Below are 26,640 nucleotides of genomic sequence, written 5' to 3' on the forward strand. Positions count from 1 at the left end.
CACAGACAAGGCTCTGTGTTGTCAGCTGGGAAGAGGGACTTTAAGAAAGAAAATTGAAATTATTGCTTGCTGGAAGTTCACCCCCCCCTTAAAAATTGAATTGTTTGTACCTTTGGACTTTGGGTATTGTTGCTTTCTGTTCATGCGAGAAGGACCAGGGAAGTAAGCAGGTGAAGAAATAAGCCCCCTAACATCGTGGTGCCATGACTCGGCTGCATCCCATCAGATAGGTGAGTGGCAGCCTCTAAGTCCCCCTCCCCAACAGTCCGCACAGCTGCTTGGAGGGTGTATAGCAAACTCTCGTGGTGGTAGTTGTGGGTTCTGGCAAGCCAGGGTAAAGGATTTTTTGGATAAATGGATAAGGAAGAACCAGGGCCCATACCAGGTGCAGGGGTCAACCTGGGATGAGATTAAAAAGGAAATGGAGGCAGTGTTAGGGGACCCAGAGGGATGGGGGGTGGCTGAGGAGCCCACCCTCCTTTGGTATATGGGTAGTGGAAGAAGGTCCCTGCCCATTGGGACTGAATGCCTTCCAGGGAAAGGAGGCACTTCAGTCCATTTGTGAGAGGTTTGAAGTATGGGCAGTATTATGGGGAAACTGCCAGTAATCTTTCAAGTTTGGTGCTGCTTCAGCAAGGGCTGCTGAAGGGGTGTAAATTAGTTAGGGGTGATTTGGCACAACAGAATTTAGAGTCAAAAGCAGAGTTAACAGACTACCTTTAGAGATCGGAGCTGGGACTTGGTCCTAGGGGAGGCAGGGAGGAAGGTTTCAAAGTGAAAATGGCAGGGTTTGCAGGAGCCAGTAACAACCCGCACTCTTCTCTCAGTGCCAGGATGAAAATCTGGGGCCTGGGGGTCAGGGTTCCCAACTGTTTCAACCCAGAGAGCCTACTCTTGGTTCAGAGCTAACTATATCCTTTTCTTCTTTTCTTTTTCTCAGTTTACTTAATTTGCTGCAGGTAGCCTGTATGTTAAACTGACCTAACAGGCTTAATTGGTTTCTTTCTACCTCTTCCCCCTCCTCTCCCCCTGCCTTTCCACACTTTTGTTTTTCTGAAGTTTTAATGGAGGGTACTTTGGATACTTATGTGAAATGTTATGGTTATTTTGGACAGAGTATGATGGAGATCTTCCGTATTCCACTGGAAGTTTTTGGAGTAAAAGATCCATGGGCAACCATGAAGACAAATGTTTTACTGCCTTTTTGAAGAGTCTCAAGGTAAAGACAGCACAGGTTAAGACAGCTGTGTGGCAATAATTGTACTTGGTGGCTAAGTTGTTACAGACAAACTGCACTACCTTAAAGAACTAAATGTAGGAGTAAGTGATTTAAAGAAGTAAGTGAAAAGTTACAAATAGCTTTTGCAGAAATTAATAATACAGAGTTTGGAGGAAAGTAAACATTTGGAAGTTATGGAAATGGTAAAAGGTAACAGTTGTGGTGTTACAAAAAGGAAGCTTTTGGTTTAATAATAAAACCCAGTTATATAAATGTAACTGTATGTGCAACTCTGTGCAGTCACATTGGATGGAAGCTTGATAATTAAATTATGCAAGGGGGTCAGATAGAGTGGCTACTACCACCACTATGTTTTTGTCCCCAGAAGCCTTTACAGCTATTCTGAGGGAAAATGGGCCCTTTTCCCACAGAAATGGTCTATAAGGGACTGCTGCTGGCAGCAGGCGGAGAAATAATCGGATCAAAATTATTTAACTGTTGGGTAATGTAATCAAAATCACTAAAGGAATGTAAGGGGTTTCTGTTGGAACTTAACTTGGCTGCCCCTGCCTCTCTCTGGTTGTATGAGATGGGAGTGTAATAGGGGTACAGGTGTGTAAAAGTAAGCGAAGTGCAAGGGATGTTAGGCAAAAGAAAATTGTGTGCGCGCGCATGGGAAAAAGAAAAGGGGAGCAATGAGGGGAACACTGAGCCTTGGGGTGCCTTTGGGGGATCGGACTGTTGCTTTGGTGGGGGTGCATGGGGGAGGCAGCTACACCTTGTGTAAAATTATTATGACTAGTTTGGAATGTGAGAATGTGACCGTACGCTTCTCAGCTTATGGCTGCTCTCACTGCTTAGCCAAAGGCCTTAGCTTAAGAACAGGGCCTCAGACTACCACAGTAAGAAAAGGCCCTATAAACAGGCAGACTGTGATTCTAATTCTTTCTTTTATACCTCTATAACTAGCTAAGTGGTAAGAATACACCTACATTCTTAAAGTATAGGCCTTTGCCCCCTAACACAAGCACTGCAGTGCAATCTCTTTATCCTGAAAGTTGAACTTACAAATGTAGAATTATGGACAAATAAAACTGCATTCAAAAATAAAACTAAAGTTTTTTAGAGCCTGCAAGTCCACTCAGTCCTACTTGTTCATCCAATCGCTAAGACAAACAAGCTTGTTTACATTTACAGGAGATAAAAATGCTTAGTACCTTACTGCTTGGCTAGTTCCAATAATTGCACTGGGTCACTAGTGGCATAAAGTATTCAAGAGTAAGAATATCACGATCAAACCCTCAGTGATTATGTAAACTACACACACTGAATAACAATCATCATTAGCCAGAGCACTGAGATTTGGATACTGTATGGCTATTGAAAAACAATTCTGGGAATATGCAAATCAGAGAGCCAGAACCAGAGTGCAAGACACTGTGATCCTACTGAGGGTTACCAAAAGAAACTACACCATCTGCTCAAGAAATTCCCTGAAAAAGCACAAGAGCAAATCCATACAGACACACCCCTAGAACCCCAACCAGGGGTATTCTATCTGCTACCCAAGATCCATAAACCTGGAAATCCTGGACGCCCCATCATCTCAGGCATTGGCACCCAGACAGCAGGATTGTCTGGCTATGTAGACTCTCTCCTCAGGCCCTATGCTACCAGCACTCCCAGATATCTTTGAGACACCACTGACTTCTTGAGGAAACTACAATCCATTGGTGATCTTCCTGAAAACACCATCCTAGCCACTATGGATGTAGAAGCCCTCTACATCAACATTCCACACAAAGATGGACTACAAGCCGTCAGGAACAGTATCCCCGATAATGTCATGGCAAACCTGGTGGCTGAACTTTGTGACTGTGTCCTCACCCATAACTATTTCACATTTGGGGATAATATATACCTTTAAATCAGCGGCACTGCTATGGGTACCTGCATGGCCCCACAGTATGCCAACATTTTTATGGCTGACTTAGAACAGCGCTTCCTCGGCTCTCGTCCCCTAACGCCCCTACTCTACTTGCGCTACATTGATGACATCTTCATCATCCGCACCCTTGGAAAAGAAGCCCTTGAAGAATTCCACCATGATTTCAACGATTTCCATCCCACTATCAACCTCAGCCTGGACCAGTCCACACAAGAGATCCACTTCCTGGACACTACGGTGCTAATAAGCAATGGTCACATAAACACCACCCTATACTGGAAACCTACTGACGGCTATTCCTACCTACATGGCTCCAGCTTTCATCCAGACCACACCACACAATCCATTGTCTACAGCCAAGCTCTACGATACAACCACATTTGCTCCAACCCCTCAGACAGAGACAACCACCTACAAGATCTTTATTAAGTGTTCTTACAACTACAGTACCCACCTGCTGAAGTGAAGAAACAGATTGACAGAGCCAGAAGAGTACCCAGAAGTTACTTAGTACAGGGCAGGCCCAACAAAGAAAATAACAGAACTCCACTAGCCATCACCTTCAGCCCCCAACTAAAACCTCTCCAGCGCATCATAAGGATCTACAACATATCCTGAAGGATGATCCATCACTCTCACAGATCTTGGGAGACAGGCCGGTCCTTGCTTACAGACAGCCCCCAACCTGAAGCAAATACTCACCAACAGCCACACACCACACAACAAAAACACTAATCCAGGAACCTATCCTTGCAACAAAGCCTATTGCCAACTGTGTCCACATATCTATTCAGGGGACACCATCATAGGGCCTAATCACATCAGCCACACTATCAGAGGCTCGTTCACCTGCACATCTACCAATGTGATATATGCCATCTTGTGCCAGCAATGCCCCTCTGCCATGTACATTGGCCAAACCGGACAGTCTCTACGTAAAAGAATAAATGGACACAAATTAGACGTCAAGAATTATAACATTCAAAAACCAGTCAGAGAACGTTTCAATCTCTGGTCACTCGATTTCAGACCTAAAAGTCTCAATATTACAACAAAAAAACTTCAAAAACAGACTCCAGCAAGAGACTGATGAATTGGAATTAATTTGCAAACTGGACACCATTAACTTAGGTTTGAATAAAGACTGGGAGTGGATGTGTCATTACACAAAGTAAAACTATTTCCCCACGTTTATTTTTCCCAGCTACTGTTCCTCACACGTTCTTGTCAACTGCTGGAAGTGGCCCAGCTTGATTATCGCTACAAAAGGTGTGGTTTTTTTTTTCCTCTCCTGCTGGTAATAGCTCACCTTACCTGATCACTCTCATTACAGTGTGTATGGTAACACCCATTGTTTCATGTTCTCTGTGTATATAAAATCTCCCTCCTGTATTTTCCACTGCATGCATTCAGTGAAGTGAGCTGTAGCTCACGAAAGCTCATGCTCAAATAAATTGGTTAGTCTCTAAGGTGCCACAAGTACTCCTTTTCTTTTTGCGAATACAGACTAACATGGCTGCTACTCTGAAACCTGTGATGGAATGATGTCACATGTAATTAGTCTGTCACTAAAACAGATCTAAATTAAATGTTATGTTGTTTACTGGAGCTGTACTTAAGAAAAAATACACACAACCAAAGACAAGCCCTCTGCTTCATATTCACAGAGCCACATTATTAAGTGTTAAATTGCACTTGTATTGCTCTGGGCAGTTTTCTGAAAAATGGCATTTCTGATCCCACTGCCTTGGTCATGTAATATTGGTGACATTGGCATTGTTGGAGCCCAATGTAAGAGATCATAAGGTAGGTTCCTTGGTTCTGTATTACTCTTTACCTTAAAAGATAATTAAAATGTTTATAAAAATATGCTACTTAAATATTGAAATTATTAAAAAAAAAAGAGTACTTGTGGCACCTTAGAGACTAACATTTATTTGAGCATAAGCTTTCGTGGGCTAAAACCCACTTTATCAGATGCATGCAGTGGAAAATACAGTAGGAAGTTATATATACACACACAGAACATAAAAAAAATAGGTGTTGCCATACCAACGATAACGAGAGTAATCAGTTAAGGTGAGCTAAAATCAGCAGGAGGAAAAAAAAAAACTTTTTTGTAGTTTTAGCCACGAAACCTTATGCTCAAATAAATTTGTTAATCTCTAAGGTGCCACAAGTCCTCCTCATTCTTTTTGCTGATACAGACTAACACGGCTACCGAATTGAAATTATTGTAATCTGACAGATTCCCATACCACTTTTATCACAGATTTAACTATACATCAGAAAAGTTGCTGCCAACAGCAGCCCCGTGAATGCCATCTTTGCTTAAACTTTATTTTCATGTCAATTTTTTCATACACTTTCATAAAAGTAGACAGTGTAAAAGTGTTTTCTATTCAAGAGAGGCTGATTAGCAAGAATATTATTTTTAATTGCACTGCATAGAGTAGTGGGTTATGAAACCGTAACTGGTAGAGACACACTAAACAAAAGCTGCCTTTTTTTTTTCTTGTATAGTATCTCCTTCATACACTGTGGTGATGAAACTATATAAGACTTATATATAGTATAAGAACTATATAGTATATATAGAAACTTATATATAGTATAAGAACCTGAACAGAATACCATTAGTTCCCACATACTGAGCTGCAGGAATGTGAGTAGTAAAGATTGCCAGGATGATAGGCATGAGAATGCTAATGCCTAGAAAATAAGAGCAAAGGATCTTTTAATAGATTCCAAGGCCAGAAGAGCTGTGTTATCTTCTAGTCTGACCTGTATAACACACACAACTTTCCCAAAATAATTCCCACCGCATTCTTTTAGAAAAACACCCAGTCTTGCTTTAAAAATTGCTTGTGACAGACAATCCACCAACACATTTGGTCAATTGTTCCAGTGGTTATTTACCCATATGTAAACCCTATTTCCAATCTGAATTTGTCTAGCTTCAACTTCTAGCCATTGGATCGTGTTACACCCGGCTCTGCTAGACCAAAGAGCCCCATAGTTTTTCCCCATGTAGGTACTTGTAGACTGTAATCAACTCACCCCTAAGATTGAGCTCCTTGAGTCTGTTTATCACTTTAAGGTAGGTTTTCTAATCCTTTAGTCATTCATACAGCTCTTCTCTAAACCCTCTCCAATTTATCAGCATCCTTCTTGAAATGTGGGCACCAGATCTGGTCACTGTTTTATAGCAATCGCTACACAAGGGCCAAATACAGAGGTGAAATAACCTCTCTGCTCCTACTTGAGTTTCCTATGTTAACACATCCAAGAATCACATCAGCCTGTTTGTCCACTGAGCTGCGCTGGGAGCTTATGTTCAGCTGATTATCCACTATGATCCCCAAAATCTTTCTCAGTCATTGCTTCCCAGGATAGAGTTCCCCATCCTCTAGGTTTTGCGTATTTTCTCTGTTCCTGGATGTTTCAGCCATACTAAAATTCATATTGTTTACTTAAGACCACCTTACCAAGCAATCCAGACCACGCTGCATCAATGACCTGTCCTCTTCATTATATACCCACCCCCATTTTTATCTCATCTGCAAATTATATCAGTGATTATTTTCTATTTTCTTCCAGTCCATTGATAAAATAATGAAATAGGATAGGGCCAAGAACTGATCCCTGTGGGACCCCACTAGAAACACACACTCAGTGATGATTACCTGTTTACAAATACCTTGAGACCTATCAGTTAGCCATCTTTTAATCTATTTAATTTGTGCCATACTGATTTTATAACATTGTTTTAATCAAAATGTTGTGCAGTAACAAGTCAAATGTTTATTACATCATTATTGCCTTTATAAACCAAGCATGTAATACAAAAAAAATCCAATTAGTTTGACAGGATCTATTTTCCATAAACTCATGTTAATTGGCATTAATTATGTAACCCTCCTTGAATTCTTTATTAATCAAGTCCCAAATTAGCCACTCCATTACCTTTCCCAAAATCAAAGTCAGACTAACTGATTTATAATTACCCAGGTAATCCCATTTACCCTTTTTAAAAAATTGGTATATTAGTTTTCTGCCAGTCACCTAGAAATTTGCCGTTGATTTATTGAAAATCAACATTAATAGTCCAGTCAGTTCTTCAATCCACTCTTTTAAAACTCTTGGATGCAAGTTATCCAAGAGTGTTATCACATGATATTGTTACACTAATGAAATAATACCAATAGGATCTTATAAGAGGGATAAGGCAAAATGCCACGTTTATTGTAAATACAAAAGTTAGCATATGCTTTTCAATCTCACACACACAGACCATGCACACAGTCCTGCCAGTTGATGTTTATAGTTACCAGTCCAGAGTCCGGATCAATCTAGTGGCCAGCCAGATTGGTTGCAGATGGGAACAGGGCTCTGTTGGTCATGATCCGAGTGTGGCAAGACAAACCCAAAGTCTCATGGCCAAGCACCCTGTTCTTATGGTCTTTTTTTTCCCTCTGTTGAAGTCTATGGATTTTGCTGTATCAGTTTTTGACTTGTTATTCCTTGATTGGCCTTAACATTTCAAAACACCTTTGAGAGGGTCATCCTGTCCTGGTTTCGACTTAATCAATTGTCTTTAGGGGTGCTGGCCTTCCCCTCAGGGTCGTCAATCTGCCCTTCCTTCATTATGGATGCGCATTGATGATTTTCTGGTGTCGTTAAGTCTTTTCACTCCTCCTTCCTTAACCATCTGGCTATAACAATGGCCTTCACACCTTATCTTTTCCTGATGCATGCATTCCTCATTCACACAGTCTCTCACAGAGAAGACAGAAATTAAACTACACTAAATCTTGTGGTCGAAAACAGTTTACATTGTGCTCAGGCCTTCAACATTCCTTTAATCTAATTAACATAGACACAATACAAGATCCTGTCTATTAACTAAACTTTATTACAGGTCCTAATTGTAATGCATGTGGAAAAATAGAATCTCATAGTCTTAGAGGGTCATTCCCTTCTGCTATTCAAATGGGGAGGGCTAGCAGGATGAAATCAAGACATACATTAATGCTTATAGTACAAATATAAAATCCTGCTCCTACATATCCCCCTTTTTGACACTAAGATTAATCTCCCATGTCACTTCTTATTTAGTCCACGTAATAGAAAATACTGGGAGGTGATTTAGGCCTGTGGCTCTAGCTTTGCATACATTTGTTACAGCACACTCCAAACATCCCAATTAAACAAATATAATTTAAAACCAAAACAATTAGGGGGTGTAACATTAGATAGTATGTCAGTAGTTGTGGGAGACCATCCAGAAAACATGTCATTCCAATGGTAAGCTGTTATTTGTCCTTCTGCACTGGCAATTCTTAACATGTCCCCATTTGCATGTATAATATGAATGGTTCAGTTTCCCACATTGCCTTTTGTTTGTTTTAGGAACTGTGTTACTACTTTACCTTTTAACAGATGATTGGTACCTTTCTGCCATTCAATGCCAAGATTGATAGAGAACTCAGCTAAATCAGTGCTTACATTATATTTACATTTGTTTACTGGTGGGTTGCTAACACTTTCATCCTCCCAAAACACTTCTTTCCAAGAATTAACACATAGCCCATTATACAGTACTTTGGTCTTATTATTCAATTCATCCAACATACACTATCCTAGTGAAATGTTTTTACTACAGAGTTCTGGAGCAACAGGCAAGGACAAGCACACCCACTTTTGAGGAGTTTACTTGGTACAACCTCTGGTGTCCAATAGCTTAATCACGTGATATGACATTTGTTTTCCCCCAAATACAGAACAGAAATATTTATTGAATACATCTTTTATGCATTCATTGACGAGTCTTAAATTTTTATTTCTCAGATGGGGGGCCCCCCCACCATCCTTCAACATGTTATAAAATCTTTAGGGGGGTTGAAAATATTTACCAGAGCTCTGCTCTGGACAGCACTGGTTGAATTTAAACTCTGATTATTGATAATTCTACCATTTCCATCTAGTAATGGACCAATACTATTGTTGTTGTTCTTTTTAAAAAATATATTAGGAACGAACTCCTTATTGTCCTTAACTCTGCTGGTTATAGGTATCTCCTTGCTTCCCTTATCAATTTTCTATAATTCCTAGCTTCTGATTTATATTATTTACTATCAACTTCCCCCTTCTTCCATTTGTTTATTTTTATTATATATAATAACTGCGTTCCCTTCCTCTCTAAAACAGTTTCTTTTAAAATCAGCTCTGACCTTCCTTGATTGTAGGATTGCAATTTTTTGGACATCTAGTAAAGTGTTCTTAAACAATTCCAAATTATCACTCTGTGATGGGTTCCTGGGGTATAACCTGGAACTGTGAGAACACTGTATCTCCTTAAATCTCCAGCCTGCACTATCTCAATATATTGCCAGTGACAAGCAGCAAACCTGTCTCAGTGCTATGGTCACTCAGCCACCAGCATGCAGAGGCACATCCAGCTAAGTTGCATGAATACTTTGCAAGCCATTTATGAACTATACACAGCGAAACACCAGCAAATATCCCAAGTCCCCAGCCCCAAATCTTGCTGATTTGTTTTTAAATATGTCAAGTCAACCTAAACAAATGAGAAACAAATCTGCAATGAACAATATCAGAACAAGTAGATAAGCATGCTATTCAGCAATTCATTTTCCACATTTCCTTTTAAATATAACAATTTTATTTCCATTTCATTTTCCTTAACTACTTGCTGTGTAATACAACTGCAGGCAGTAACAAGTAAAGCTTATGGGGCAGTAAAACAACTGAAGTCTGCTCCACAATGGAGTCCATTAGACTATATCAGTTAATAGCTTCACATAAGCTGACCTTTTAAAGTTCAAGCTACTGAAAGAGATTTGGCTGTAATACACATTCAGTGCAGATGTTGTTGTAATTTCTCCTATGTTTCTTCCACAACTATCCTACAAAAAAAACTTAACAGTTCAGGGCACCCATCTCCTACAGAATTTACAGAAAAGGCCACTTTAATCAGACATATTAACAAAGCAGAACCAATAAGGAAACACTGTGAAGTAAGGGATTCAGGCCAGGGCTACACTAGATTTATATCAGTAAAACTACAGCGCTGAGGGGTGCAAAAAATCCACACCCTTGAGCAATGTAGTTATACCGACCTAAGCCTTGGTAGAGACAGTGCTATGTCAGTGGGAGAGCTTCCGCATTGCTCTGGGGAGCTGGATTATCTATGCGGCTGGAAGACACCCTCCCATTGGCATAGGCCTGTCTTCACTTAAAACACTTCAGCAGTGTTGCTATAGCTCTTAAGTGTAGACCTAACAGGTGCCCTCTTCCCCGGGGGGTGCTCAAACCCCCCCCCCTGCAAAAACCCTCTTCACACCCCTGCCCCGCCCCCAGCCCTGCCTCTTCCTGCAGGGTTCAGCCCCGTCCTGGCTCCCAGCGCCTCCTGCAGGCAGTGGAACAGCTGATTTTGGCAGACTGGAGACAGGGGGGAGCTGGCTGCCGGTGGGTGCTAAGCACCCCCTAATTTTTTACCACGACTGCTGGAGCACCCACAGAGCCGGCACCTATGGGGGCGTTACTGCCAAGCCAGGGTGAAAATGGGAACGGCAGAAAGGCTGCTACAGCTGCGCTACCAGCTTTGGCTCACGCCAGGGAAGCCCAGGCACCCGAGCGGCGCGAGGCAAGGGCGGGGCGGGGCGGAGTCGGGTGGGTGGGAACATTTCCCCCGGTACCGCTCGCCCCTTCCCACCCCAGCAGCCCGCTCAGGGGCCGCGGCTCCCCGCCCCCCGCGAAAGCCAGGCTGCCCCGCCAGCGGAAAACGCCCGAGGGGCTCGCGCCGTAGCTACCCCAGGCCGGGCTCTGTGGGCTAGACCCGGGCCCGCCAAGGGGGACACGACGCCCCGCCCCGCCCCGCCCCCGGTCACAATCACCAGACGGGCGCCAGGGGCAACCGGGCGGCGTCCCGCGCCAACGGCTCCCCGCGGCCCGGCCGCCTGCAGGCCCAGCCCTTGCCCGCGGCACGGAGCGGCGCCCCCTGGCCCCCGCTGACTCTGGGCCTCGGCCCCCGCCGCCGAACGGGCTGGAGCCGCCGGGGGGAAGCGCCTCTTGCCGACCCCACACGGCGCCGCGGGGCGGGCGGCGGAGACCCGCCCTTCCCCCCATCAACGGGGCCACGGCCGCCCAGGACCCCCGCGGGAGACCCCGCCCCGGCTCGCCGGCCCCCGCTCCGCCAGGTGAGACCCGCCCCGCGGGCGCTGGGAGCGGAGCCCAGGCGCGAGTGAGGAGCGCATGCGCCTTAGCTATAAAGACGCGTCTGTTCCAGGTCCTCGGCGGTTGCCAGAGTCCCCGGCAGGGGCTGGGAGCAGGGAGACGGGGAAGGGGCGTGGCCAGGCCAGGCCAGGGGGCGTGGCCGGCCAGAGAGGGCCGAAGGTCCTATGGTGGGAGCCCTGGGTACGGTTGCCAGAAGGCCCCGGGCAAAAAGGGACCTTGGCAGCTCTGATCAGTACTGCTGACCGGGCCGTTAAAAGTTTGGTTGTGGCACAGGCAGGTGCCCTGAAGCGGCTGGCATGTTCCTGCAGCCCCTAGGCACAGGGCCGGCCAGGGGGCTCCACGTGCTGCCTCTGCCCCGAGCGCCTCCTCCACAGCACCCATTGGCTGCGAGCGTGGCCAATGGAAGCTGTGGGGGAGGCGCCCGTGGCCCGGGGGAGCACGCAGAGCCGCCTGGCCGCACCTCCGCTGCCTAGGAGCCAGATATGCTGGCTGCTTCCGGGAGCCGCCTGAGGTACGCGGTACCCGGATGGAGCCCACATCCCAAACTCCTTCCCGTGCCCCAGCCCTGAGCCCCCTCCCACACCCAAACTCCATCCCGGAGCCCAAACCCCCTCTGGACCCCAACATCCTGCCCCAGCCCTGAGCCCTCTCCCACATCCAAACTCCCTCTGGAGCCTGCATCCCACACCCCCTCCTGCATCCCAACCCCCTGCCCTGAGCCCCCTTCCACACTCCAAATTCCTTGGACCCAGCACAGTGAAAACGAGTGAGTGAGCAAGGGTGGAGAAGAGTGAGCGACAGAGGGAGCGGGGATGGTGTGGGCAGGGCAGGGGGCAGGGCAAGGGTGTTTGGTTTTCTGCAAATAGAAAGTTGGCAACCTTAGCAGTGGGGCAACCAGAGGAGCGTAGGTTGCAGGGTGGTGGGGTGGGGGAACTGAGGGCCAGGCAGAAGGAATGTGAGGCAGCCCCATGGAAATGCTGCCATCAGCAAATACACCCTGGTTAGTTGGGCTGGGCTGTGGGTAGCAATCTGTGCTGGTGCAGCTGGCCCCTCCACGCAATTCCTCCCTGTGCTGACCTAAGGAAGAGTTCTGTGTGGCTCAAAAGCTTGAACCTGGTGCCACCAGAAGCTGGTTCAATAAAAGCTGTTACCTCCCCCATCTTATCTTTCTCATATATTTGGACCAAGATAGTTACAGTAACACTGCACAGGGCAGATTAGCACTTTTCTGCTGCCTCAATTGGAAGAGCTCAAAGTCCCCCAGGAACCAAAGTCCATCATGCATCTCATCACCTTCCCTTCCAAGCACATGCCTTCTATCTGTCTTCTCAAATATAAGCACATAGCAACACATTCATAGATCCTCCCATAACAAAGAAAACTCTACCAAAACAAAGACACTACACTAACCATGGCAAATGTTAGTCACATCACTTAATGCACTACTGGAAAGTGCTCAGATACTATGATGATGAGCATGGTATAAGCCCTTATACAGAATAGTTTCATCGGGCTGCATTTTTTGTAGGGGGAGTGTTAAATTATCTATAATGTAATGTCTGGCTTTGGAAATGTAATGTATTGTAATGTCTGGCATTTACAAAAGGAATAGCCCTGCCCCTTTTAGTCTCTAACCACAAATTCAGTCCCTAACCACAAATTCAGAATTCTCTATTGTCACATCAAGTTCTACAAGTGTCATCAAAGGAGCAGATACAAAATAGGGTGATCTTGTAACACAAACCGAACACTGCAAGGCCCTGTCACTTTAGAACTAGTTTTGTTTAGTGTTTACAATTTACTTTCCATAGAAGTGAACTTCCACATATTCACTTGTTTAAATGATTTTTTGTCAGTGCTGTGGTCTTAATTAACTCCTTTGAGGTATGGAGTGCTGAGTTTGGTTAGGGTTTCTGCACAGAAATAGCAAGTGACTATTACCCCAAATCCCACAAAAACCTTTACACCTTTACACATGCTTAACTTTATGTATATGAGTAATCTAAGCCCCAGATCCACAATGGTACTTAGCATAGGCGCTGACTTTGTGGGTGCTCCGGGGCTGAAGCACCCATGGGGAAAAATTAGTGGGTGCTCTGCACCCACCGGCACCCAAGCTCCCCCTCCCCCTCGCCCCACCTCCCCCCAAGCACGCTGCGTCCCCGCTCCTCCTCCTACCTCCCAGCGTTTCCCGCCCGGCTGCCGCCAAACAGCTGTTTGGCAGTGTTAGCACGCTCCAAGAGGAGGAAGAGCAGGAACCTACACTTAGGGGAGGAGGCGGGGAAGAGGCGGGGCCAGGGCAGGGATTTGGGAAAGGAGTTGGAATATTGGCAGGGAGGGGACGGAGTTGGGGCGGGGACTTTGGAGAAGGGGTGGAAAGAGGCGGGGCGGGGTCAGTGTTCATGGAAGAGTGGGGGTGGGGCCAGGGGCAGAGGGGGGGTCGAGTGCCCATGGGAAAGAGGGGAATTCGGTGCCTATAGTACATAGGCACCTAAACCCCAGTTGTAGGTTCCACTGTGATCCACAAAACTTCTGGACGGGGGACCAAAGCCTGAGCCTGCCTGAGCCCTGCCACCCCAGGTTGGGGACCAAAACCTAAGCCCCACTACTCCAGGCAGGGGAGCCAAAGCCAGAGCCCTGCCACCCAGGGGCTGAAGCCCTTGGGCTTTGGCCCTGGGTGGAGGGGCTCAGGCTTTAGCTTTGGCCCCAGGCAGTGGGACTTGGGCTTCAGCTTCGGCCCTGGGGGATAGGGCTCCGGCTTTGGCCCCAGGCCCCAGCAAGTCTAATGCCAGCCCTAACAACATTAAAATGGGGTTACAACCCACTTTGGGGTCCCAACCCCAGTTTGAGAACCATTGCTTGAAAGTTCTAATCCATTCACATTTTATTATTTCCAAAACTATTCAACTTCTCCTTTTTTGGTTTCCCTCATTCTCATCTGTCTCCCTCTTCTTTGAAAATGTTGTCAATATCACTACCCTCATAGCACTGTATATTCACACTCTAGTTCAAATCTCTGCTCTCCCCTCTTCCTAATACTGTTCTCAATTTTTATGCCTTCTCTCTCCAAACCCCTCTGCTTTTCTCCTGATTGTTTCCCATGGCCATGTATACTATGCCAGAAATGGGGCCTGTAATTCTCCCCGGCGCAGTCCAATGGTAGCAACAGTGGAAGCAGTACTGTAGCTAGGGCTCAGGTTTTTTTACCATCAGTGTCACCAGACCCTACTTTAAGCATGCTGTTTTCTTATGGTAGCAGCTAGAGGCCCTAACACCATTATACTAGAGCAGGGGGAGACAACCTATGGCACGGGTGCCGAAGGCGGCACGTGAGCTGATTTTCAGTGGCACTCTCGCTGCCCGGGTCCTGCTCACCGGTCCGGGGGGCTCTGCATTTTAATTGAATTTTAAATGAAGTTTCTTAAACATTTTAAAAACCTTATTTACTTTACATACAACAATAGTTTAGTTATATATTATGGACTTATAGAAAGAGACCTTCTAAAAATGTTAAAATGTATTACTGGCACGCAAAACCTTACATTAGAGTGAATAAATGAAGACTCGGCACACCACTTCTGAAAGGTTGCCGACCCCTGTGCTAGATGATGTGCAAATACAAATTTTACAAATGTGTAAAAAGATGGTTCCTGCTCTAAAGAATATCAATCTAAGTAAAGAATTTACCTATTTCTGCCAACATATACTCAGCCCTGTTTGGATTAACTATTCCCAACTAACATGATGCTTAGAAAGGCAGATGAAATAGCATACAGATACAAAGGCAAGGCAAGGACAGCACATCAGTTGCTGCGGTTGACTCCAGCTGATTCAATTGAGAGGGAATTCTTTGTGGCCACAAATGGTCCTGAGTTATTTTGTGTGTATAGCTTTATGAAATTGCTTATCCATAGTTTCTTACATCTGAATGATTTATTTGAATAGTCACAAAGATAAGATAGACAGCATTGTGTATTTATCAGATTTATAACTGGTACAATATGTTTTTAGGAGACAAAATAATGTGGGATCCGTATGAAACTACAATGAAACATGAATACCCATATAGAGCACCAGTAGAGACGGAAGCAGTACGGTAAGACAATATTGGTTAGATTAATGCTAACACTTCTGTTAGTTTCGTTTTTGTGATGTATTGAAAACCTGTGTTCATTTCAAGATGAGTAACTGTTGAGTTACAGTAGCACTTGGCAAAAAAAACAAAACAACAGATTTAATGCATGATAGTATGTGACTTTACCCCAGTGTTTGCAATACTTATAATAGGAAATACATTTACCACAAAAAGAAAAGGAGTACTTGTGGCGCCTTAGAGACGAACAAATTTATTTGAGCATAAGCTTTCATGAGCTACAGCTCACTTCATCGGATGCATGCAGTGGAAAATACAGTAGGGGGATTTTATATACACAGAGAACATGAAACAGTGCTTGTTACCAAACACACTGTAACGAGAGTGATCAGGTAAGGTGAGCTATTACCAGCAGGAGAGGAAAAAGAAAAAAACTTTTGTAGCGATAATCAAGCTGGGCCACTTCCAGCAGTTGACAAGAACGTGTGAGGAACAGTAGCTGGGAAAAATAAACGTGGGGAAATAGTTTTACTTTGTGTAATGACACATCAATTCCCAGTCTTTATTCAAACCTAAGTTAATGGTGTCCAGTTTGCAAATTAATTCCAATTCATCAGTCTCTCGCTGGAGTCTGTTTTTGAAGTTTTTTTACTAGCTAGCTCTCGTCCCCTAATGTTCCTACTCTACTTGCACTACATTGATGACATCTTCATCATCCGCACCCATGGAAAAGAAGCTCTTGAGGAATTCCACCATGATTTCAACAATTTCCATCCCACCATCAACCTCAGCCTGGACCAGTCCACACAAGATATCCACTTCCTGGACACAACAGTGCTAATAAGCGATGGTCACATAAACACTACCCTATACCAGAAACCTGCTGACTGCTATACTTACCTACGTGCCTCCAACTTTCATCCAGACCACACCACACAATCCATTGTCTACAGCCAAGCTCTATGATACAACCGCATTTGCTCCAACCCCTCAGACAGAGACAAACACCTACAAGATCTCTATCAAGCGTTCTGACAACTACAATACCCACCTGCTGAAATGAAGAAACAGATTGACAGAGCCAGAAGAGTACCCAGAAGTTACTTACTACAGGACAGGCCCAACAAAGAAAATAACAGAACGCCACTAGCCATCACCTTCAGCCCCCAACTAAAACTTCTCCAGTGCATCATCATCAAGGATCTACAACCTATCCTGAAGGACGACCTATCACTCTCAAAGGTCTTGGGAGACAGGCCAATCCTTGCTTACAGACAGCCCCCAACCTGAAGCAAATACTCACCAGCAACCACACACCACACAACAAAAATACTAACCCAGGAACCTATCCTTGCAACAAAGCCCATTGCCAACTGTGCCCACATATCTATTCGGGGACATCATCACAGGGCCTAGTCACATCAGCCACACTATCAGAGGCTCGTTCACCTGCACATCTACCAATGTGATATATGCCATCATGTGCCAGCAATGCCCCTCTGCCACGTACATTGGCCAAATCAGACAGTCTCTATGTAAAAGAATAAATGGAAACAAATCAGATGTCAAGAATTATAACATTCAAAAACCAGTTGGAGAACACTTTAATCTCTCTGGTCACTCGACTACAGACCTAAAAGTGACAATATTACAACAAAAAAACTTCAAAAACAGACTCCAATGAAAGACTGCTGAATTGGAATTAATTTGCAAACTGGACACCATTAACTTAGGCTTGAATAAAGACTGGGAGTGGATGTGTCATTACACAAAGTAAAACTATTTCCCCATGTTTATTCCACCAACTGTTCCTCACATGGTCTTGTCAACTGCTGGAAATGGCCCACCTTGATTATCATTACAAAAGATTTTTTTTCCTCTCCTGCTGGTAATAGCTCACCTTACCTGATCACTCTCGTTACAGTGTGTATGGTAACACCCATTGTTTCATGTTCTCTGTGTATATAAAATCCCCCGACTGTATTTTCCACTGCATGCATCCAATGAAGTGAGCTGTAGCTCACGAAAGCTTATGCTCAAATAAATTGGTTAGTCTCTAAGGTGCCACAAGTACTTGTTTTCTTTTTGTGGATACAGACTAACACGGCTGCTACTCTGAAACCTGACATTTACCACAATGTTTGCAGTATTACAGGTGGTAAATGATAGATGTGCTTTTAAACTTTGTGTCCCTATTTCTAACTGCAATTTCTAATTTATTTCTTATAGTCCCAGAACAGCAAAAGGACATGTGAATCCACACCAACTTAGTGATCCTATTGGCTTTAATACTTACAGAGAAGAGTTCTGTTGGAAACCATATTCCAAGGCAGAACCTATAATGACTGGCTCGTCATCAGGAACAAGGAGAAACAATCCTCATCCCAGTCAAGTAAGGAATGCTATAGCATTCTCCCTCATTTATGGTTGCTGGAAAGGTACTGTGGTAGGGCTTAATATTTTGTTTCCGATACAAAGTTTATGGCGCTGTAGTTTTGGAGCACACCACTGTATGGGGTGCCAGTAGAAGCACTTAGCAACAAGAAACTTTGAAGAGGTGGGTATTATTCTGACTCTGGGATCTGGTAGTTGAAGAAAACAACATCATTCACTAATATGTTTACAGTGTAAAAGAACAGTGTCAGGTCTCTTCTTTAAGTACTATCTTGGGCAGATATTATTTGGGAGGTTTGGTGGCTCTTCTATGGTGATGCACGAATATTCCCATTCTGAAATGTGCAGTCTCTGCTCCGTTTTGGGCTGCAGCCACTCCATAGCAGACTAACCATAGTATTCCTTCCATTCAGTAAACTCTTCTGTGTATCACCATCTTCTGTAGGTGGTCTCCATTTCCTCATGTATGTCCAGAATATTCAGCCCTTAGCATTTACATCTTTTCATCATTTCCATCCTTTTTTTCAGACCATTTCCACAATGGTCTGAAAAGAAAAATAAAGACTCATATTTAAATACTGCCCATCTCAAAGGATCCCAAAGCATTTTACAGACCATAAGCACATACCCACACTAATCACTTCATCCACCTGTGATATACAGCAGTGCACAGTGCTATTACCCAATGTTTATGACAGGAAGGGGCAAAGTATTCAGCTGCTGAGTATTTGAGGAGCAGAATGTAATTATTAGCCAGACTGGAATTTGGCCTGAGGTTAACATCCCTGCTTTTGTGTTAAGAGCCAGGGGCTCTTTTTCTCCATTTTCAGCTTGTTTACATTGGGCATTTGACAGCATTTTGGATCAGGCTCTTAGCTTATAGTCAATTTCACTGTTTCCTCTTTTTTGTTAGTTTCCTCTGCTGTTTGTGTGTCTCTCTTACACAGCAACTAGGGAGAGAGAAGCATTCTAAAAATAGGAAAATATGATTATAAGCCCACAAAAATTGGTTAGGGGTTTTGGGAGAAGAAGAAGTACCTGGAACGATTGTAAATTCATTTTTATTTTGTAATTGGCTGACTAGTTTTCAAGTTGATACGTCCCTTTTCAAAACTGGCAGCATATAACTGGTGCTTACTATGAATACTACTTGAAACTCCTCATATAGTAGAATTATTGTGGTTAATATACAACAAAAGAGAAAGGCTGGTCCAGTGACTATGGCATTGGCCTAGGATGTGGTTCAATTTCCTGCTCTGCCATGGACTTCCTGTGTAACCTTGGGCAAATCACTTAGCCTTTCTGTTCCTCAGTTTCCCATCTGTAGAATGGGAATAACCCCTAATAGGGGTGTTTGAAGGAGGAGAAATAGATTAAAGATTATGAATCATTTCAAGATCTACTGATGAAAAGTGCTATATAAGAAACAGGCATTATTATTACTGAACTTCAGATTATATCTTACTCTCTGGGAGCTGGCTGAATACAATCTAATTTACTGTACATGTGATGCTCTGATTGTAGACCTGCAGATCTACAAAATCCCACTCTTTGTGTTATTAGAGTTTCATGATTTGGAAGATGCCTCGAGAAGAAAAACCGCAGCCCTCCAACAGCCTTTCACGCTGGACACAGCCTATTTCTAAACAAGAGATCAGGGAAGCAATCAGAGCACAGTTCAACTCTACCTATAATGGAGATTATTTAGGATTACCACAGGGTAAGGTCAATGATTTCTCTCTCTTCTTTTAAAATGGTCCATTAAGGGTCCATTAAGACACTCTGAGGCACAGTGCTGTGGTAATGTCGAGGACAGAGCAGAGGCACATTGCCCCAGCAGGGGTCTTGGAGGCACTGTGTCTCAGGCAGACTCTGTTTCTCTGGGAGCATAAAGGAAGTGTGGGCCACAGGGTGCATGCAACATGTATGTTCTCCCCATTGCAGCTGGGGCAGACGGATGGTAGGGTCAGGGCCCCACCAGGAACCCAACTAACCCCTTTCTTTCCATCTCCTCCCTTTTCCCTCACCTAGTCACATGCTTTGCGGATGATACTAAACTGGGAGGAGTGGTAGATACGCTGGAGGGGAGGGATAGGATACAGAAGGACCTAGACAAATTGGAGGATTGGGCCAAAAGAAATCTGATGAGGTTCAATAAGGATAAGTGCAGGGTCCTGCACTTAGGACGGAAGAACCCAATGCACAGCTACAGACTAGGGACCGAATGGCTAGGCAGCAGTTCTGCGGAAAAGGACCTGGGGTGACAGTGGACGAGAAGCTGGATATGTGTCAGCAGTGTGCCCTTGTTGCCAAGAAGGCCAATGGCATTTTGGGATGTATAAGTAGGGGCATAGCGAGCAGATCGAGGGACGTGATCGTTCCCCTCTATTTGACATTGGTGAGGCCTCATCTGGAGTACTGTGTCCAGTTTTGGGCCCCACACTTCAAGAAGGATGTGGATAAATTGGAGAGAGTCCAGCGAAGGGCAACAAAAATGATTAGGGGACTGGAACACATGAGTTATGAGGAGAGGCTGAGGGAGCTGGGATTGTTTAGCCTGCAGAAGAGAAGAATGAGGGGGGATTTGATAGCTGCTTTCAACTACCTGAAAGGGGGTTCCAAAGAGGATGGCTCTAGACTGTTCTCAATGGTAGCAGATGACAATGGTCTTAAGTTGCAGTGGGGGAGGTTTAGATTGGATATTAGGAAAAACTTTTTCACTAAGAGGGTGGTGAAACACTGGAATGCGTTACCTAGGGAGGTGGTAGAATCTCCTTCCTTAGAGGTTTTTAAGGTCAGGCTTGACAAAGTCCTGGCTGGGATGATTTAACTGGGAATTGGTCCTGCTTCGAGCAGGGGGTTGGACTAGATGACCTTCTGGGGTCCCTTCCAACCCTGATATTCTATGATTCTATGATTCTGGCATTTATCCTTGTAGATAAGGGTCCCTATAAGCCTCCCAGTATCCCAGTAGGTTATGGCCAAAAGTACAAGGCTGTTACTACTTTATCGAAGACAACTAACTGAAGCTTCATCCCTGGTTCCATTGTTCAGTGCTTCCTCATTGTCCCCTTAACAATCTCTCTTTCTGTGGTGCCCACTGAAATAAATGGAAAGGCTTCCATTCACCTGAATGGACTTTGGGCAAGGTCCTAACACATCTTGGAAGTAAAGCACCTGTTGACTCAGAAATTTAGTGCCGGTCTATTGTAATCTTATCTCCCTCACCACACATCCAGCCTTTCAACTCTTTCCATCTGTAGTGAGGTGCCAATATGACTGATTAGTAGAGCAGGTCAGAAGATGAGGGGTTTTTTTCATATAGAAAATTTCAACCAAAAAGAAATGCTGCCTTGGTGCCTCTTGGGAGTTGTAGTTTTGGTGCTTCATGCTCCTGTTCTCCTCTATAGGCCAGGCTCCCTGATTGAACTACAACTCTCATAGCGCAGCGTGGTCTCCCCTTTTGCTGAGGGTAGGGCATGCATCATGGGAGATGTGGTCCTGCTGGGTAGCCTGGTCCAAGAAGAGAATGGGAGCACGTGGCACGCAAACCACAACCCCATGAGGTACTATGGTGGCATTTTAGACTCAAAACACGCAGGTTTTTGATCGGGAACCAAATTTTTTTTAAGTTCTTGAGCATTCAGTTTGTCAATAATAACTTGTAATTTTCCATGGAAGCAGATCCTTTTCATTTAGTTGAAAGCCCAATTTTCTATTTAAAAAAAAAAAGAAAAAGATTTGACAGAAAAATTTTGACTGGCCCTACTGGTTAGCTTCCTGTTGTTTACTTCTGAGACGCACACACACACATCTCCTGTTTCATTGAGAAGAAGATATTTTATTGGACCATAAAACTGACACTATTTTTAAACTTCTCCAGGTTTACAAATTAAAGATACTATTCCTGTGCCTCCTGACTGGAAAAAAAGAATCCCACATCCTCCAGCAACTGAGTTTAGGCATCATTACCAGGCCCCAGCCCACATCCATGACTTCATGGACTTTTCCTGGAAATATGGATGTAATGCAAACCGGCATATTCCAGCAAAAGGAGTTGGTAAGAATATATTTGTTTTTAAAACCTTAAATAAGTAAAATATTGTGAACTGATGAAAACCATGGCTTCAGCTCTTCACATGGTATTCCTCTGAGGAATCAGATTCTTTTGAAATCATGTCAACTATTAAATTAGTTCTTCGGTAGTCTCTGGTCACTTCTACTTACGTAACTGATTAGTGATGTCCGAAGTTTTCCTGTGACAGGAGAAAATGAGCCTGTTTCTTTATGAAAGTCCAGCATGGCTTTGCACCATGGAGTAATTTTACACATAGAGGTGCAAATGTGCTTTTCATTTGCTTATCTCTGCTCCTATTGAAGTCAAAGGGAGCTGAGTGCTCTTGTAAATCCCACCACAAGAACTCTTGTTCACCAATATTTGACATGCACAGACATGTCAGGTTGGGAAAATGACCCCTAGCATTGGAAAGTCTGCTGGGAGTGAGGGCACAGTGATGCAATTCCTCATCCACTGGGGGAGAGGTTCAGAGCTTGCCAGTGCCACATACAAATCGGTCAAAGCCAACCCAGGAATGGTCAGGGCCAGCCCATTGGGAAATACACTTGATTTCGTGCATCTTCCAAGCAGCCTTTGCCACCCTGTGGAGCTGCTGTTCAGCTAAGTGCTGATTTTTCAACAAGCCGTTGAGAAAGCTGGAAGATGGTGCTGTTTAAAGAAGATATAGAGCTAGGTGTCTATCTAGGTTCTTATATGACCTTAATCATTGTATCTAATCACCTTTCACTCATTAATGGGTTTTATCCTCACAACACTCCTGTTAAATAGGGAAGCATTTTCCCCCATTTTACAGATGGGAAATGGAGGCACAGGGTAGATTAAGTGATTTGAACAAAGTTACACAAGAAGTCTGTAACTGAGCCAGGAACTGACCTTCGGTCTCTTGAGTACCAGTTCATGCCTTAGTCCTCCTTCCTACTACAGGTGCCATCTGTGTACTGCTGGCATTTCAGCCTGTGTTGTCTCACCATCTCTCTCATTGGCTTCCTATTGGTGCTGAAATAATATGAGGAGAGACTGATCCTAAGGGAACCCCACAGATTGAGGGATTTAGAGCGGGAGGTATACTTACCCATAATGACTCTGTTGGGTTGGTCTAAAGATATGCACCTGAGGCAGTTTAAGGCATTTCAGATCCCTCTTGGAGCTTCCTGGAGGTGGCACAGGAATATTTGTTAATCAGAGGTATGAAATACTGCAGAGAAGTCCAGAAGGATGTGTATGTCTCAGTACCATAGCCAAGCTGAAGCCTGACTGAGAGAAAATTCAAAATACTGTGTTACCCGCTCAATTTAAGGCACTCCGCCTATACCCTTCCGAGGGCTCAAGGCATGACCCAATCCATTTAGGCACCCCCACCCTTTCCCTTCCGAGGGCTCAGGGTGTAAGGCACCTATCCTTACCCACAGGGCTCAGGAAGAAATCTGGTCAATTTAAGTACCTGCCCTTTCCCTCAGGGCTCTACGGTTCTGCGGAACCTTTTCCCAGTGAAAGAGCCTTTACACAGTTGTGCTCTAAACAACTATTTATTAGCAACACACAGAGAATACCAAGCAAATCTTTTATGCTCATCACTCCCAATATACAGACAAATTTCACCTGATGGCCAGTCAGGATTCATTCATCTGGGGGTTCCCAGTGATGCCTCTGCACGTCATGGTCATGCAGAGGGGTCAGAGTTCTAGCAGCGTGATGTTGCACTGCAATCCGGAAATGCTTCCCAAAGAGCATTGTTTTTCATTTACATTATATAGGTAAAACTAGCTACCTCCTTCAAATTTACTACACCTATCACATTATCCCACATTCCTAAATAACAAAATTTTTAACCAATTACACACTAGCACCTATGTGTCCTCCTTCCTGCCCAAATTTTTTACATTTTATCTTTCATGCCCAAATTGTAACTTAGTTGTGACCTTCTCTGGTTGTCCAGATGGTCAGCATAAAACGCTGGTCAGAGCTTATTTTACCATTTGTTGAGTCTCTTTCTGGATCCTCCCTAACTTCCCAGCATCTTTACAACCTTGGTTCTAGCTCTAGTTAGGGACATTCCTGAGGTGGGGGTGCTTTATCAGCCGCAGAACATTCCTTTTTTCAATGTTAGTGGTGAACTCCCTGACTTTCACCCAAGGCTGGTTCAATATGGGGAAGGGGAGGGGAGTTGATCAGGTCTCAGGCCTAACACCTGGTAGCTAAAACTGGGTATAGACTGGATTCCAAACAAACACTATCCAAAGCTAACTACACAGAGCATTATTATTATTTATTATTTATATAGTATCATAGATATTAATGGTGCTTTACAATACAGGTAAGGCTTCCCTTTCCTTAAGGCACTTAGATGTACTCTTAAGGTGCTAATTCTGCACTAAGATATGAAGGGACTGATTCTATTGAAGGAAAAGGGCCTCAATTAAAATGAGAAGAACAAAGGAGACTACAATACAAGGAAGGAGAGGGGAAAGATGAAGGGGAGGATTATAGGGTTATGCTTGGTTTCACTCAAATGTTCCTACCTGGTTTACCTTTACAGTTCCTACCGTGACATTTTCTCACATCCAGAACCAAGAAAACATTAAACAGATGACCACATACCAAAGAGATTTTGGGAAAGAATATTTCAATATCTTATCAATTTTAAATTCTCTGGATCCAGAACAAGTTAATAAGTACATTGAAAGAGCTCCAAAGCAAGGTAGGGTACCATACTAAGAAACAATTTAATCCATCCTGTGTAAATTATCATGCACGCAGTCACTGATGAAACACAAGTTGCAAAACTTTCTGAGCACTGCACTATTCACACTTATTGGAAAGGTAAAAAAAATCATCTTTCTCTGTCCTGCAGGGGGGGTGAACCCTGAGCCCCTTGCCCCTACTGGAGGAATTACTAGGAAACAGAGAATTTTTCCTCCCCTACACACGAATATGTAGGAGAGAATTGTCTGTGCTCCTATAAAAACAGTATATTAAAAGTGCAGTGGTTGTTGTATCCTCACTCAGAATTTGTAAATGAAATCTTTAGATAAAATAGACTATCCCAATGTTCATCTTTCCTGGAATTTATTGCAGTTGACAGCTTGAGATTCAAATTAACTCTTTTGTTTTTTAATTGTATTGACAGAGAGAGCAATTCTTCAGCACTTTCTTAACACAGTTTGTGGGAGCCAGAGTGAGAAGTTCAGAAGGACTTCACCCTCAAAGAAACCAGAAGACAAACTATCTGACAGACCGTCTGAATGCAAATGATACCCAACAATCCAAAAGAAGAAGGGCCTCCAAAATCCAGCTGGGGCTGAACGAGTGGCATAATTGTAACCCATAATGTCTGTGTGTTCTCTGTGTGTGGGATGAATAATTTGCAAAACCCTGTTTTAAAGTAATAAAGGCTGTTGTGCTGCTACCTCATCAAATAGGGTGCTGCCTTTGAGAGCGATAGAATGTTAAAAGGGATTTATGTTTTGTCATTTCTGTACTGTAAATTCCAGCAAAACATTTATTCCTGGCTCAGAAGATCCTATAAGTATATTGTCAGTCAAAGATATCATATACTCTAATTATGATTGTTGTTTTGTAGGGGTAAATGAAATAATATCTCCCACCCTCAAATTCAGTCCGCAAACCCAAGATTCAGCATTAGGGCTAAACTTCTGATTTTTAAATATTTTCCCCATGGCCAACGTCAGTCTTACCTGAATGACATCCCACCACTGACAGACCGGAAGGCCAATACTGCAGTTTTTATGTAGTCAGCCAGCTTGTGAGCCATCCTTCAAGTAACCCAGCCTTTGAGGGTTATGTGTACCCCCACCTAAGGGCAGCAGATCCCTAAATCCCAAGTCTACCATCTCTCACGTCTGCCAGCTGGCTCAGGTTTACGGGGCTCAGGCTAAGAGGCTGTTTAATTGCGGTGTAGATGTTTGGCTCTTGTAGGGTCCTAGAACCCAGGCGTCAGCCCAAGCCTGAATGTCCACACTGCAATTAAACAACGCCTTAGCCCAAGCCCCAAGTCAACTGGAAGAGGCCAACTGCAGGTGTCTAACTGCAGTGTAGACATAGCCCAAGTGGTGAATGAACATCCACACCCCCAGCACACACACACACAACAGAGTAGCTGCGTAAGTGCCTACAGCTGCTAGAGGCTCTCCTCAGACTGGAAATATTGTTTAAAAATTAGTGTCAGCCCTATAAGAAGCAACATCCTGTATGTTCACTGAACCTACAGCTCTTGATGCATGTTAACTCCATTAAGAATTGGATTAAGAAGTCAATTTTAATTATTTTAGCTCATTGATTCAGCAGCTGTTAATTTCTCCAATCTACTTTTACCCTAAACCTAACCCTCCCACACACATTTTAATTCTAAAGACAAGATTTTATACTGAAAATCCTTCTCCTAAAAAATTATATTATTTCTTATACCTTGAATTTATCAAAAATTAAACATCAGATGGTTTATCTGCAGACAAATCCCAGATTTTGTGAAGCTGGCCTCTTTACAAGTGCTACTCAAAACCTGATCACTCTTGGAGTTCATGTGTTTCCATTTTTCTAATTAAAGGATCTTAGATCAATAGTCACTCCTCTTCTGATGAGGAATGTGTCTTGAGATGGGGGACTTGGAACAGCCACTGACTTCACTATAC

At 43.9% G+C, this 26,640-nt stretch overlaps 1 protein-coding gene across 3 annotated transcripts; it reads left to right on the forward strand.

Moving 5' to 3' along the window:
* On the forward strand, positions 1–25,443 carry TEX26 (testis expressed 26). 3 transcript variants are annotated; one of them, XM_073341179.2, is made up of 8 exons: positions 4–230; positions 1,116–1,219; positions 15,438–15,522; positions 17,749–17,911; positions 19,477–19,633; positions 21,797–21,973; positions 24,528–24,689; positions 25,119–25,443. In XM_073341179.2, the coding sequence occupies exons 2-8, from the start codon at positions 1,189–1,191 to the stop codon at positions 25,241–25,243; spliced, it is 900 nt and encodes a 299-aa protein (XP_073197280.1). In that variant the 5' UTR covers positions 4–230; positions 1,116–1,188; the 3' UTR covers positions 25,244–25,443. The 3 variants fall into 3 exon arrangements, with proteins under 3 accessions (XP_073197299.1, XP_073197280.1, XP_073197290.1); XM_073341198.2 differs by lacking the exon at positions 24,528–24,689 and having other exon boundaries at positions 1–230; XM_073341189.2 differs by lacking the exons at positions 4–230; positions 1,116–1,219 and adding an exon at positions 10,919–11,389.
* The last annotated feature ends 1,197 nt before the right edge of the window (positions 25,444–26,640 follow it).

This window comes from Lepidochelys kempii, chromosome 1, assembly GCF_965140285.1.
Source record: "Lepidochelys kempii isolate rLepKem1 chromosome 1, rLepKem1.hap1, whole genome shotgun sequence".
In the NCBI taxonomy this organism is placed as follows: domain Eukaryota; kingdom Metazoa; phylum Chordata; order Testudines; family Cheloniidae; genus Lepidochelys; species Lepidochelys kempii.

Coding starts and splice junctions, on each gene's coding strand:
- TEX26 (XM_073341179.2), top strand. CDS start 1,189: ATGTTTTACTGCCTTTTTGAAGAGTCTCAAG. Junction 17,912..19,476: donor ACAATCCTCATCCCAGTCAA/GTAAGGAATGCT, acceptor TTGTGTTATTAG/AGTTTCATGATTTGGAAGAT. Junction 21,974..24,527: donor TATTCCAGCAAAAGGAGTTG/GTAAGAATATAT, acceptor TTACCTTTACAG/TTCCTACCGTGACATTTTCT.